At 39.7% G+C, this 16,220-nt stretch overlaps 1 protein-coding gene across 1 annotated transcript; it reads left to right on the top strand.

The window, feature by feature from the left end:
• Positions 1-12,658: 12,658 nt before the first annotated feature.
• MRGPRX1 (MAS related GPR family member X1) lies at positions 12,659-14,355 on the top strand. The gene has a single exon (XM_003920401.3). The coding sequence runs from the start codon at positions 13,073-13,075 to the stop codon at positions 14,075-14,077; it is 1,005 nt and encodes a 334-aa protein (XP_003920450.1). The 5' UTR covers positions 12,659-13,072; the 3' UTR covers positions 14,078-14,355.
• Positions 14,356-16,220: the final 1,865 nt, after the last annotated feature.

The raw sequence follows: 16,220 nt of genomic DNA, 5'->3' as shown, positions 1-16,220 counted from the left end.
GTTTGGGTTTTAGTAGCATTTTTTTTCTTTTGATGAAAGAAAACTTCAACTTTGTGAAAGCTTATATTCAGTCCAAGAAGCTGTTTCTGAACCTACTGGGTCTCATACATTGCTCTACAATGAAACTTACAACAGTGTACTTGAATTACTTTTCCTCACATCTTTCCTTTCAACCACACTCTCAACTACTTAAGAGCAAAGAACATATCTTTAAATTTCTAGTGCAACACAGCAGGTGTGGAATTTAGAAGAGTCTCGGTAATTCCTTTTCTCAGGCATCTCCCAGCTAAAAATCACAGGTTTGTCCAGAATCTTGCAAAGGCTGGCTCAGTCACCAGGTCTCACTGGAACTCCTGCAGGCACCTCTGACTTAGCAGAATGTCCTCTGCTGTTGATTCTTCTGAGAACAGCTGTTCCCTTTCATTGCAGGTCTGCTCACTGCCTCTGGGAAGAAGAATGGAGGGGATACAGGAGTTTGCTCATGAGCTGCCTTCTTTCCAAGGACAATGGTATCATTTACTCTTGGTTTCATAAGGAGGAAGAGCATACAGGACATCCAGGAGTGTTCTCCAGAAAGTGAGAAATGACATGAAAGCCTCTCTTGGCACTTTTTAAGAGCTGCCATTTATGGCTATATTTTAGGCATGAATTCAACAAATATTGAATCATAATTCATCAGGCATTGTGCTCTAAATCTACATAAAAGCAAATACTTTTCAAATAAGTTCCTCACTAATACACTCTATCTCTATAACCAATCCTTTCCCCTTCGTGAAGAAAATAGGTTGACTGGTGCCAAGCAAATGCTCAGCCTTCACGGTCATTCACTGATGCTCTTGTACACCTGGGTTCAAAGGCACTGAGTCACCAGCCTCACAAGAATCAATTTGATCTGTTTTCTATCCTGCTTTTGCCAATTAGGCTTGTCAAGATAATTACCTAATTTATCAAAATACAGCACAAATCAATAAAATACAAGAATGAAAGAAGAAGTGTAGTTTTCATAAAGACTAATGTGAATGAGTAAATGAACAATAAAAGCAGGTTCCAAGATTATTGTTAGTTTAATAGGTGTGAGTCTGACAACTCTAAAATTAAACAAAAATGAACAATATGGAACAATTTCCTAAGACAGAATGCTATGCATCAGATGCTAAGATCTACACTTAAACTAATCCAAACTGCAAATCATAGACAATGATTGCAAGATATGCTTTCAGCAAGATAGTAGAATTCTATTTGCTGAACACTACACATAGGATTGGTCTATAGACTAGCTCTATTACAGTGAATGAATTCTAGGTAAAATTGAAATACTCATGTTACAAATATATCCTTTTTTTATAAATACGGATTAACAGACATTTTCCATTAACCTATCTGCTTACACTCCTGAATATATCCCTCCGTAGGCTTTTCATAGCAGTATCTCTCACTTTTCCTACTGTTTAGAGTATAAATACATAATGAGCATCTTCTATTCTCTAGCTTGCTTGACAGACACTTGGGAGGCAAAGGAAACATACCCACATTCCCAGAGCTCACAGCCTGTGAAGGAAGGTCACTAGTGCGGGAAAGACTGCCTCCCAATGTGACACATGCTATCCAAGCGTTGTGTTTGTGGCTCAGGGTGCTCACAGGAGAGGGTGTCTAAACATTCCAAGTCTCTTGCTGCCATCCTGAAGAGGAATGCCACACCCAAGCACCGAGGTGAAGCAGGACAATACAATTCCAACAAAATAAATGTTCACCTGGTGACCGCTAATGCAAGACAACAATCTCAGCAACAGTTCTATAATTGATGACATTACAAAACTAATAGGCTAAGTCTTACAACTGCCCTCAGCATATAGTCTAACATATCACCAGTGCATGATTCCTGAAAGCATTTTCTAGAGACCCTGCAGTTGCTTAGGTCACAGGCATTGCAGAACTACCTGCCAACATTACCTAGCATTCCTGCAGAAGAAGCCCTTGCCTCCAGGCAAACACAACTCAGCATCTAGAATTTCCCGGGTACAGAGGGAAGCAGAATGTGCAAGTGTTAGAATGGAAAGAACACTAGACCTGGTTTCAGGGATTTGAGATTCTCAGGCTGACTGTATGGCCAACATGGGTCACAGGCAAAGCAAGCAGAAAGTGAGGTTATGGGATTGCCCCAATCTGAAACTGTGCCAGCTGTGCATTTGTGCTCAGGTATCTTTTCTCAGAACATGTGAGTAAAGTGTGACTTTACCGCAACTATGACTGAAGATAACTAGTGTTGTGATCCAGGCTGCCTGAGATCTTCATGTCACTACACGGTGACTATAATCACAATAAGCATATGTTCTTCAGATCTGTGTGGCAGTGACCTAGAATCCGAATAGACTGCTGTGACGCTTGTTCTGTGTGATGGTGTGGTATCAGTTGGGGACCACCGTTGTCAATGTACCAATGCTGGCTATAGTTATAGATGGCATTTGTTTGCTGTTATATAGCAGTGACAGAAGAATATAGAAGAAGAATGCTCATGCTTATCATATTGGTCCAGTTGTTCTGAAACCTTGCAGGATGCAAACACAAGGAAGGAGCGCAGAGACACAGCGGATCTCATTCCTAAGTGTGTATGTAGAAGTGAGTGGTTCATGGAATGCTTTGTGTAATAGGCAGAATTTTAACTGATGACTGCAACTGACCCAGCATTACTATTATAATTATACTCTCTGTAAATTTTGTCAGTAGCCTAAATTTTGGTATTGGGCAAGGAGAGGTAAATAGGATATGGCCTAATGGAAATAGGAGAAGAGATAATCACACTGACATTGTTAATAAAAGCATAGAGGGAATGGTGAATAAATTATTCATGAGTTTTATTCCTTGTGCCACTCCATGTATTTGGTCATGATGGCAAGGTCCCTCTTAAATAGAATCACAAGGCTGGAGTGCTCTGAATAATGAGCATTATCTTTCGTGGACTTGAAGTGATAGGGTTTGTTCTCAGTTTTGTGACATTTGTAGGAGTGAACACCACAATAATGTAAAGTCCAGAGACAGCCAGGCAGGTCTGGCCAACAGGACAAGACACAAAATCAGTGCCATGCTTTCCTTACCCTCCTCACGGGGATATGTCTAGCCCTCAAGGCTCAGAAGGCATAGATTTAAAAAATAAAAGAAAGAAAGAGAGAGAAAAAGAAAGAAAGAAAGAAAGAAAGAAAGAAAGAAAGAAAGAAAGAAAGAAAGAAAGAAAAAGTAAAGGATTTAGGGGAGACGAGAGAAGCAATGGAATGCAGTCCGTTCTCTGAAGCAGCATTTTCATCTGCAAAAGGCCCATATTGGGAGTAGGGGAGATACTTAATATTTGAACGAAATTCAACATTGTAATTGTCACATAAAAATTTAAATCTAAACTCTGCATAACCTTGATATGAATGTCCAAAAATTTCTATTCAAATTCTGTGTCACCTAGCACCTCTTTTGTAGTATCATATCTCTAGTGTCTTGACATTTAGTTTAATATTCCTGTTTTAACATCTTGCTACACATGTGACAGAATAATATACAGGAAACACATGCATTCCGAAGTTGAAGACAACTGTCATTCCCATTCCAGGTGTGCAGGCACCCTTGCCTTCTAATCAAAGACATGTGCAATTATTGGTAAGAGTAAAGATGTAAGATTCAGCCTTAAGTCGTATCTGTAAAACATATGTATTCGTTTTAAGAGTTATTGGAAACATACGATAAAATGTAATATGTGTTTAATTCTGTGCTGGGTGTGCGAATGCTATTTATGTTACCTTCTAGCCTATGCGACTGGTTTACAAACTTCCTTTCAGCATACCCCATGTTCTCATTCTTGGTGACTACAATAGCCATAAATGTAGTTCATACAATGAAGAGGCATTTCAGTTGTTTGTAAGTTTTCATTCTGAGCTAATTGTAGACTATCAAGAAGTTACAAAAGAGTTCAGAGATTTCCTGTATGCCCATCACCCAACCTGCAGCAATACCGACATGTTATGTAAATATACCATCAAAACTAGGAAATTGACATTGTTACCATGTAATTATCTACACTGCAAATCTTATCAGATTTCGTAGAATACCTACAGTACAATCTTATCAAATTTTACAAGTGTTTGCATGCACTCATTTTTGGAGTGAGATATTCCTGTATGTTTCATTTCGTAACATTTTGTCACAGGTGTAGATTCATATAACCAGAATGACCTTGAATATTGAAATGTTTCTTCACCACAGAAGAATTACCTTGGGCTCCTCCTACTGTGACACCCCCAGTATGCTTCTTCTCAAATCCCTCTAATCACTGATCTATTCTTCATCTCTTTAATTTTGTCATTTCAAAAGTATTACATAAATGGAATCATACAGTAGCTAATCTTTTGACTTTGGCTTTTTTCATTCAGCATAATGTCCTCAAGATTCACCCAACATATTACAGGTATCAATAGCTTATAGCTGATTATTTTTAAGCTACTGAGTAGTGTTCCATTGTATGATCGTACTGTGCTTTGTTTCACTATTCGTAAGTGGAAGGATATTGCTGTTTTTTCTAATGTGGTAGTTATAAACTAAACAACTGCAAATATATGTTTACAGATATTTAAGTGAACAAAGTTTTCTAGGATAAATTTAATGGCTAAATTGCTGGGTTGTATGAAAATGCAAAAGGATTTCTGAGAGTAGCTCTACTATTTTACTTTCTCATTGGCAGTGTATGAGAGATCCAATTCCTTCAAACCTCTCAGCCAATCTTTGAAACTACCAGTATTTCATATTTTAGCTATGTTAAGAGAGTAGAGTGGTATCTCACTGTAATTTTTATTTATAGCCCTAAACATTCGTGATGCTGAACATCTTTTTCTGTGTTTGTTTACCGTGCACATATCTCCTTGCTGAAGCATCTATTCGTCTTTTGCCCTGATTGAATCCAGCCCTCCACTAACTCCATTACTGTCCCCAGAGAACTTAGTGTAGCTGGAGCACAACACACACCCATGCCTAGCAGTTTCAGTGTACTTTTATGACCTCGAACCTGAGATGTCCACTTACGTATTCTAAATAGTCATGTAACATTTCCATAATTGCTTCTCACTCTCCAAAGGAAAATCTTCACACCATCTTCTCTCTCCTGAAACCGCCTACTCTTTATTTTTTAAAATCATTGTCAGGTAATGCTCTTCTGAGAATTACTCAATCTCCCCAGAGTGGACCTACCTCCCCATCTGCCTCTAAGCACATCTCTCTGCATTTTCTCCCATGCCAGGAAATGAACTCTGCAAATTCCTATTTGAAACCACCCTTTCCATTTGTGCAGTTTCCCCTGTTCCCTCCCCAGAAGCATTTTACAGCATTATTGCTTCTCCCTCCTGCATCTTCAATGCTTCCTTCTCTAATGGATCCTCCCATTGCAATTGAAACACCCCATCCTATCCTTGGCTTAAAACATCATCCAAGCCCCCATTCGTCTCCATTCACAACCTGATTCTCTTCTTTCCTTTAGAAAAAAAAATCTTCCAAATATTTTTCTGTACTCATTATTTTCATTTCCTCACCCTTCCTCATATCTTCTCATATTTCTATCTCCCTCTCTTAGCTAGATGATTAAGTTTATTTTATTTTTGAAAATTTGTTTGTGACATAGCAATAAAGTTAGAGCTTTCAAAAATATGCTTTAAATACACACACTGAAAACTGTCATTCCCATTTTAGGTCCTCAGGCATGCTTAAATATTTGTGAATTAATGTGAAATTATTCATGAGTATAATAGGATATGTATTTGTTAAATATAATTATATATATATAATTCTATTTATATGTATAAATAGAATTATATTTATAAAAATATAAAAATAATTGTATATAATATATATATCATAAATATTATATATAAATAATTACATAAATAATATTATATAAATAATACTATATAAATATATATTATATAATATATATTATATATATGATTATATAAATAATTATATTTATATGTATAATTATATATAATTATATTTAACAAATTATATATATTAGGATTAATTATATATATTAGGATTGAATTATATATAATAGGATATGTATTTGTTAAATACATATTCTATTATACTCATGAATAATTTCATATTAATTCACAAATATTTAATAATAAAACAACTATATTTTTTGTCATACAATATATATACTGGTCTGCATTCTTTTTTAAATTCACAAATTCTGGAGGCCCTTTTATATTAGGTTTGTTGCTCTTCCTGTGCAGCTGCAGATTGTTCTATTGCATAGGTAGACCATAATTTATACAGTATGGATGACCATTTTGGCTCTTACCAGTCTTTAACTGTAAATAACACTGCATTCATTATCTTACTACATAGATCTCTTGAACATGCACAGATATATTTCTAAGATAAATCCCTAGATGAGAAATCACAGGGAGAAAAAGATGATACTTTATACTTGCCTACATAGGTGGAAAATTGCCTTCACTGGAAGTTGTTTCATCTGCAGCCCCAGCAGAAATGAACGAGGGTGCCTGATCCTACCCCATCCTCATACTGTATACTATAAAACTTCGTGGCCTTTTGTATTTTGGTAAGTGAAATATAACTCTCTAATTTTAATTGACATGTCTTTTATTATGAGTTGCGTTTCTCCTCTTCCCATATGTTTAGAAGCCATTTTTATTTTCTAGAAATTGTAACTCATGACTTATTTTCTTATTAGCTTTTTGAATTTTGAATTATTAATATCATTTTAGAAAAACTTTTTTTCAATAGAGAAAATATAGCCTTTGGTTATAACATGCATTACCAAGAAATCTCCCAGTTTATTTCTTTAATTTTATTAATTTATAGTTTTTTGAGACAGAGTCTTGCTCTGTCACCCAGGCTGGAGTGCAGCGTTTCAATCTTGGCTCAGAGCAACTTTGCCTATTGGGTTCAATCGATTCTCTTGCTCAGCCGCTTGAGTAGCTGGGATTACATACGTGTGCCGTGACACTCGGCTAATTTTTGTATTTTTAGTAGAGACCAGGTTTCACCATATTGGCCTGGCTGGTCTTGTACTCTTGACCTCAGGTGATCCTCCTGCCTCAGCCTCCCAAAGTGCTGGGATTTCAAGGGTGAGCCACCATGCCTGGCAACAGTTTGTTTATATTTTGATTATGATGGTTCATGTCATGCTAAAAATAGCTTTTAGGGTTTGTTTGTTTTTGGTTTTTGGTTTTTGGGTTTTTTTGACAAGGTCTGGCTCTATCAGCCAGTCTGGAGTGCAGTGGTGTGATGTCAGCTCACTGTGACCTGCATGGCCTGAGCTCAAGCTGTCCTCCTGCCCCAAAGTCCTGAGTAGCTGGGACTATAGACATGTGCTACCACACATGACTGATTTTTGTATTCTTTGTAGATACAGGTTTTCACCCTGTTGCCCAGGATGGTCTGGAATTTGTGAGCTCAAGAGATCCACCCACCTCGGCCTCCCAAAGTGCTGGGATTATAGGAGTGGGCCATCAAAACTGGTGTTTTGTCTTTATTAACATTTTCTTTAATGCATTCTGAATTGTATTCTATAATTGAAAGTCTTTTTCCACTTTGATTTAAAACTATTTTGCTATGTCTCCTCCAGGTAGTTGTATTTTCATTAAAAAATTTTAAGCAGTGTATTTGGATTTATCCTCAAATCATATGTAAAATCTGATTCCACCTTTATTTTATTTCACACGGCAATTCCATTGTTCCAATCTCATTCATTCAATAGTGCCTATTTTACACAATACTATAATATACAATCTTTATCATATATAGGCATGCGCTGAAGATATTGCAAGTCTGCTTCTACCACTGCAATAAAGCAAATATTATAATAAAGTGAATCACATGAATTTTTGGTCCCAATGCTTTTAAAAGTTATGCTTACACTATGCTGTAGTCTATTGAGTGTGCAATGGCATTATGTCTAAAGCAATCTACATGCATTACTTAAAAATACTTTTTTACTAGGAAATGGTAACCATCATCAGAACCTTTACCAAGCCAAACATTTTGCTGCTGGAGGCTCTTGCCTGATGTTGATGACTGCTGACTAATCACAGTGGTGGCTGCTGAAGGTAAGACAGGTTGTACCAGTATCTTAAAACAAGACAAAAATGAAGTTTTGCCACGTCAATTGACATTCTTTTATGAAAGATTTTAATGTAGCAAGCAATGCTGTTTGATAGCATTTTATACACAGTAGAACTTCTTTTAAAACGGGAATCAATCCTCTCAAACTGTGCCACTGTTTTTCTCAAGGAAGTTGACCAACATGGAATGCAATGGGAGAGGCTTATATGAATTGAATATGGGAGAGAGGCCAAGAATCATTTCAAATAGGGTTTAATGTCTCAAATATCTCTGATCACTGATTTGTCCATAGTCCTCATACAGGAAATAACAAGGCTTTCCAGCATCTTCATAAGCCTGGATTGTTCACCAGCTTTCACTCAAGCTCCTGGAGGCATCTCCTGAATCAAGCAACACAAAAGGATCCTCTGAAGACACAGAATCCCAGAAAGGCTCTCCACCTTTAGCACAAGGGAAATCTTCACCTCTGGACAAAAGAAAAAAAAGATAAGGGTAAGTACCAAGAACTGTCTTTTCCATAGTCAGTTATGGTTTTTGTTGTAAGATCATTTCTGCGTTTCCACCTAGGTGCTACAGGCAGGGGATCATGAGCTTGTTTCAGGAAAACACAGGAGACATGAAGTTTCCTTCCGGAAACAGTACTGCCAACCCAGACTGTGTGAGCTGCAATTGGAGTTGGGTCCCCGCTTCTGATTAATCTCCCCATATCACTTCCATTATTCCAATCACTGAATCTGTCCTCATGGAGAGAATGCTGCCTCTTAACATTCATTTAAAGAGAAAGGGACATGCAGGCATTACTTCCCAGAGTTGAACTGCTGTAGAAGCATGCTTTGTTGTTTTACTTACTTTTCTAAATTATTCTTCCTTGCCTGTCTGAAAAGGTTCAAGGAAGAAATAGATGGTACAAACCGAGATGACTGAGGAGTGCTGCATGAGGGAAGTATTTACAAAGATGCGTTGGGTTAAGAGAAAGAGACAATGCCTGGCTCATCATCCTAAGCAGCAATACCTAGGGGAACACTACTTCCTCCTCTAGGCTGAAAGGGACAGGAAGGAGCAGTTACCATTGACACCATAGCCATAGCTGTAGCCATAGGGGTGGGAGAATGGGAGCAGGCAGATAGAGAAGCCCTGCATGGCCAACACACAGCCACACAGGCTGATATGTTTTGGATCTGTGTCCCCACCCAAATCTCATGTTGACTGTAATTCTCATTGTTGGAGAGAGGGCCCTGTGAGAGGTGGTTAGATCAGGGGGATGGTTTCTCATGAATAGCTTAACACCATCCCCCTTTGGTATTGCTGTGATGATAGTGAGTTACTTTTCATGAAATCCAGGTTTTTTAAAGTTTGAGGCACCTCTTCCCTCTCTCTGTTGCTCTTGCTCTCGCTTAGGAGACGCCTCACTCCCCCTTTGCCTTTCACCACAATTGGAAGCTTCCTGAGGCCTCCCCAGAAGCAGAAGCTGCTATGCTTCCTGTACAGCCTGCAGAGCCATGAGCCAATTAAACCTGTTTTCTTCATAAGTTTTCCAATCTCAGGTATTCCTTTACAGCAATTCGAAAATGAACTAATACACAGGCAGAGAGCCAGTAGGTGGAAATCCCATGTCACTCTCCTGCTGGTGTGTCCCAGTGTCTCAATTCCACCAGACACTAGAATTAAAAAGAATTCCACTGTTGTGGTACATAGAGGTCACTCTCTTGGGATGTCAAATAGGATAGAGAAGAATGGAAAGCAAGTCCTCATGGCAAATGAAACTATCCCTCTCACCTTCTTATATCCTCCTAATTCCTGGGGCATTCTCTGTCTAAAGGTGATTGATTCCAGTCTCATTTCAGTGCTCTCAGACTACTTTAGAGAACATATTTCTTTTGTTAAGAATGTAAGTTTAGCTGCTCTCATAAAGACACGAAGTGGAAATATTTTAGCAAGAAAGTACAGTTGTGCCTCTGGGTCACTAGGTTCTGAATCTGCAGATTCAACAAACCGCAGGTGAAAAGTATTTTCATAAAGGTATGGCAGAGTTGTGTATGTGCTGAACAGATACAGACTCTTTTTTCCCTGTCATTACTTCTGAAAAAATACAGCAAAACAAGAATTTAAATAGTATTTGCATTTTGTCAGTTATTCTAAGTAACTTAGTAATCATTTAATGTACCTGAGAGAAAGTACATAGATTGTATGAATAAGGGCTTATTTCCCAGAACTCCAGCACACACCAAAATCTTTAGATGCTCAATTACCTTGTACAAGACAATGCGATATTGTATACAGATGAAGTTTCCCTCTAGAAACTATTTCAGTATTGTATTCAAATATCACATCATCCTGTATAAGGTAATTGAGCATCTGTACATTTTGGTGTGGGCTGGGGTCCCGGAAACAAGCCTATGTAAATACCCAGAAATGACTGACTGTTTGAGATCTGTGCTGGAAGTTCCAAGGCATTGTACATCAGAATTCCAAAAACTGCTACTCCCCAATCCCTAGAGAGTTACCCTCATCCTTGTGATCCTACACAGTTCCCAGCCACATCAGTATTCCAGTGTGATGGAAAAGGTTGAAGGAAAGAAGAAGCTTTGCTCCTTCTATTAATCCTGTGAGCCATGACTTGCTTACATCACTTTTTTGCACGTTCCATTGAACAGCACCTGGTCATACAATGTCATGCAGCATCAAGAAAAACTGGCATGTGGGTCCTTGTGCTGATTTTGAACCCTCAGAATTGTTATGTGACCAAAGAGGAAAATGAATACTGGGGCAAAGTAGCAGTCTCTTCATCAAGATATTTTAGGAACTCTCAAAAATAATGAATGATGGGACAGAGAACAGTACAGAAGTCTCATGCAGGGCTCCAGGAACCAAGGGCTGGTATTGGACCTTCTGTTTGTGTTGTGATCTCAGGAAAACCCTTTAACTCTCCAGGCGTTGGCTTCATCTTATGTTGTATGAAGATAATACCATAGATGGTCTTTAAGAAACATATGCCAAAATTTGGTGATACCACAGTGAAAAGACAGGCATGACTTAGTGATTATGAAGTTTCAGGTTTCATGAGGAAGAAAAACAGATCATACCCTAAATACAGATGGACAAAGTGTTTAGCGTCCTGAATGTGAGTAACAGAGATTCTCCTTCCTCACATTTTCTTTTCGGGCCAGGCAGGGCTGTGGCAGTTTGTCTCTCTAAGAGAGTTCATGATGGATGCATTCACTCCTGAGGCTCCTCTGTACTCCCAGAGGAGGGTGTCTCTTCTTACCACCTGGAGTCCTTCTGCCCCTGTGCATCCTCAGGATTCCAGAGAAAACGTGGCCTCTGACAGGCAAAAAGAAACTCCTGAATTCATTCCTAAATGGTGTTCACTCACCTCTATTTTGTTCCCAATTTGATTTGCTTCTCTTCCTCTATCTGAAGATTCTTTAGTTTGGTTTTTTTTTTTTTTTTTCAATCCACAATTTTGACTGCCAACTTGAATTTAACTTGAGAATCACTCCTCAGCTTTACCCCTTGCAACATGTATAATTGGCACAAAGTGGTGCTGGGTCTAGAGGGCTGTTCCAAGGCTGGAGTCAGCCCTGCTGGGCTCAAATTCATACTATATCAGCCCCAGAACCAATAATTGACTCTTTTGTGCTCCAATGCATTATCTGCCATATGGGAATTATACTCATTCTTACCTCCTAGGCTCTTCAGGTGATTAAAAGAGCCAGTACCATATAAACTCTCAATCGGCTTCTGTTATTCTCCCAGGTAAGACCTAGTCTTCATTCTCCAGTTGAAATCTACATGAAAATCTCTCTTTATACTCCAAGTCAGATACCATCTCTTATTTCTCCTCATGGGCTCTTCTTATACAAATGTTTGCATCAACAAAGAAACAAACTGACAATCTCCTGAAAGAAAGAATGAAATAGATTTACATTGCGTATATCCAGCAGAACACTTAGTAGTCCCCCGTAGATATTCCCACACTTCAGTTACCTACTTCAGTGGCACTCAGACCTCACCCGCACTTACTCTTTCCTCTGCTCTATTGCTGAGCATTCAGATCAGACCCACACTCCATCCAACATTGTGTTGAAAAACGCTTCTAGGGGTTCAGCAAAACGACACTGAGTCCTCATTTCAAAGGCACATCAGTGGTCAATTTCAGGTTTGGGACACACACCAATAATTCTTTTTTACACAGATAGAGCTGTCCACAAGTAGAATTCTGACGAATGAAACTTTCTGTATTTAATTACACATGTGTGTTCTAATGCCATACATTGTGCTTTTATTTTTATTTTCCATTTCACCCAAATCTACCGTTACCATTAGGCTCCTCATGCATGCATTCATTCATTAATGAATATTTATAAAGAGCATAGTGTGCTGCTCATAAAAATAGGCACTGGGAGTATAAAATGTAAAATGTGGTCCTGTCTGCAATGATAGACACACTGAGTTATTTCTCACCCACCAGGCCCAACCATTTTCACACTTATCCTAGTGAAATTCTCATTCTTCTCTGGTTCATAATGCATGGTCTTCTTTCCTGTCCATGGATGAGCAGTCCTAGTCATGAGGGTGTCACAACCATGTCTTTGTGTATCTGAATTCCTCCACCTAAGACAAAATTTGAGGCCCAATATAATGATCAGGTCCACAGCCCTGGCCAGGTGAGTGGGGCTGTTTTGATCATAACGTTATTCCCATATCAGTACAGAACTTGTGTGGCCATAGAGAGAGGTCAGACTTTAGAATCAATAAGAACTGGATTTCAAACTGGATTTGAGAACCCCCAGCTTTTAATAGGTGAGCATTCTCTGCAAGCCTCTGTTTCTCTCTCTTTAAAGTGAGGACAGTAAGTCCCACATGGCAGAGTGGAGGGGAGAATCAGAGATCATACAGCTGCTCATCACATCTGGTTTGTGTTCCCAGGGGCACCAGACTGGGGTTTCTGAGCATGGATCCAACCATCCCAGCCTTGGATACAGAATTGATACCAATCACTGGACTTAAGAAGCCTCCTTGCAACGTGCAGACCCTGATCCTCACGGTGCTGACGTGGATCACCTCCCTTGTCGGACTGACGGGAAACGCGGTGGTGCTCTGGCTCCTGGGCCTCCGCGTGCGCAGGAACGCCTTCTCCACCTACATCCTCAACCTGGCAGCGGCTGACCTCCTCTTCCTCAGCAGCCGCGCTATATATTCCCTGTTACGCTTCATCAATATCATTCATCCCATTTCTAAATTCCTCTATCCTATGATAATGCTTTCCTACTTCACAGGCCTGAGCCTGCTGAGCGCCATCAGCACCGAGCGCTGCGTGTCGGTCCTGTGGCCCATCTGGTACCGCTGCCGCCGCCCCGCGCACCTGTCGGCGGTCGTGTGCGCCCTGCTCTGGGCCCTGTCCCTGCTGAGGAGCATCCTGGAGTGGATGCTCTGTGGCTTCCTGTTTAGTGATGCTGATTCTGCTTTGTGTCAAACATCAGATTTCATCACAGTCGCGTGGCTGATTTTTTTATTTGTGATTCTCTGCGGGTCCAGCCTGGTCCTGCTGGTCAGGATCCTCTGTGGATCCCGGAAGATGCCGCTGACCAGGCTGTACGTGACCATCCTGCTCACAGTGCTCGTCTTCCTCCTCTGCGGCCTGCCCTTCGGCATTGTGTTTTTCCTATTTCTCTGGATCCCTGTGGATTTGACTGTGTTACATTGTCATGTTCATCCAGTTTTCATTTTCCTGTCTTCTATTAACAGCAGTGCCAACCCCATCATTTACTTCTTCGTCGGCTCCTTTAGGCAGCGTCAAAATTGGAAGACCCTGAAGCTGGTTCTCCAGAGGGCTCTGCAGGACACGCCCGAGGTGGATGAAGATGGAGAGCGGCTTCCTGAGGAAACTCTGGAGCTGCCGGGAAGCAGGTTGGGCAGTGAGAGACAGCCTCTACCCTGTCAGTCAGACGGGACTTGAGTGCAACACTCCCCTGCCACAATTCTATGCATTTTTCTTAGCTTTCTACCTTAGAAATGTCTCAGTAGTAACTCAACGCCTTCAAATAAACGTTTATCTAACCTAACAGTTCCAGTTTTCACCCACAGGAAGTATTAAGTCATACAGTACAATGTTTAGATTCTCTTCGATATTAGCAGTACATTTTTCACTGTTATCTTACACTGAATCTTTCTTACTGAACACTTTTTCTGCAAGTTTCATTGTAATAAAAGGAGTTCCTGTCCGAAAACTTAAAACTCTTCTACATACTCATTTCCTACCTGATTATAATGAGAAGGAAAATTCCTGATTAATAACTCACACTACTGTCCCCTGAAAATCATGTTCCCTTCTATGACGGGAGGCATCACTGCAGTTGGAAGCTCAATTCTGAAAAAGTGAGTTCTGCTATCTCTATGATCCTCTGCATTCTCATACATAGAGCAAAATAGTGTCCTTAGTGACAAAATCTCTCTTCATAAACACAGTCTAGGAAATTGGTTTTATGAGAAGTCCTCTTCTGTCATTTGTTCATGGCATGGCGACACATTGGCCTTGGTTTCTAGTAAAGACAACCATGGCCATTCCTCTGGAGAACTGGTAAGTGCTTATTTAGCTCTACCTGGACTAATGGACCAGTGAGGAGCCCATAAATATGCCTACCAGTTCCATTTTGACCATTGGAAACCTCAATATTGGTTTCAAAGTGGAAATTATCTCTAACACCATTTGTTTTTGGTTACACATTGTTTCAGTTGCAGGAGAATTCTCCATACTGCCAGGTTTGTCTAAATTGTTCTGGCTGTAACTTTCAGTTACTTGTATAGCCATTAACATGAGAAGCACCACTAAAAACATCTGAACTTTCTATACTAATGTCAATTATAGTATGTGGATAATAACTTACAGTTGGTATAGAATTATAATACATGCTGTGACATAGAGATGAAACCAGAAATACCATGCTAAGGAATATAAGCCTGACCAAAGAACAACATTGCAAGTTCAAATTTTATGAGGTATTGAAACTAGGAAATTCGTGAATGCAGAAAGTAAATTAGAAAGATCCTGGCACTGGATGATGGAGAGAATGAGTAGCCATTATTGAATGAGACAGAATTTCTCTGTGAAATAATGAAGAGCTCTTACAGGGGGCAGTGGTAACAGTTACAAATTATTTTGAACATACTTAATGATACTGAACTGTACACTTTAAATGGTTACAGTTGTAAAATATATGTTATATAAATTTTACCACAATTAAAAACTTTTAATTATAAAACCAGGATCAGAACAAAATTCAGGACTATTCTCCACCAGTGGTTGTCCCTTCCACAGATAACTCAGGCAGACAGAAGAGACCCCCAAGAGAAGACGTGATATCACAGCAGGCTCTGTGCTGCTCATAGACAGTGAGGCTGCCCCTCAGATTGACCTTCACTGAGGGGAGCTGACACATGCAATTTGAGTATGCAGGAGACAGTGCAAAGTAACTATGAAAGCAATAAAGAAGTCTATACGCTGGCTGGGCACCCTGTCTCATGCCTGTAATCCCAGCACATTGGGAGGCCAAGGTGGGCAGATCACGAGGTCAGGAGTTCAAGACCAGCCTGACAAACATGGCGAAACCCTGTATCTACTAAAAATACAAAAATTAGCTGGGCATGGTGGTGTGTACCTGAGATTCCAGCTACTCAGGAGGCTGAGGCCAGAGAATCACTTGAACCCAGGAGGCAGAGGTTGTAGTGAGCCAAGATTGCACTACTGCACTCCAGCCTGGGTGATGGAGTGACAGAGCGAGACTCCACCTAAAAAAAAAAAAGAAGAAGAAGACATATATGAGGCCAACAAACATATGAAAAAATGCTCATCATCACTGGTCATTAGATAAATGCAAATCAAAACTGCATTGAGATACCATCTCACGCCAGTTAGAATGGCGATCATTAAAAAATCTGGAGACAGCACATGCTGGAGAGGATGTGGAGAAATAGGAACACTTTTATACTGTTGGTGGGAGTGTAAATTAGTTCAACCATTGTGGAGGACAGTGTGGTGCTGCCTCAAGGACCTAGAAATAGAAATTCCATTTGACCCAGCAATCCCATTACTGGGTATATAT

The sequence above is a fragment of the Saimiri boliviensis genome, chromosome 6 (genome assembly GCF_048565385.1).
Source record: "Saimiri boliviensis isolate mSaiBol1 chromosome 6, mSaiBol1.pri, whole genome shotgun sequence".
Taxonomy (NCBI): Eukaryota; Metazoa; Chordata; class Mammalia; order Primates; family Cebidae; genus Saimiri; species Saimiri boliviensis.
This window is presented reverse-complemented; position numbering and strand designations above follow the sequence as displayed.

Coding starts and splice junctions, on each gene's coding strand:
- MRGPRX1 (XM_003920401.3), top strand. CDS start 13,073: ATGGATCCAACCATCCCAGCCTTGGATACAGAATTGATACCAATCACT.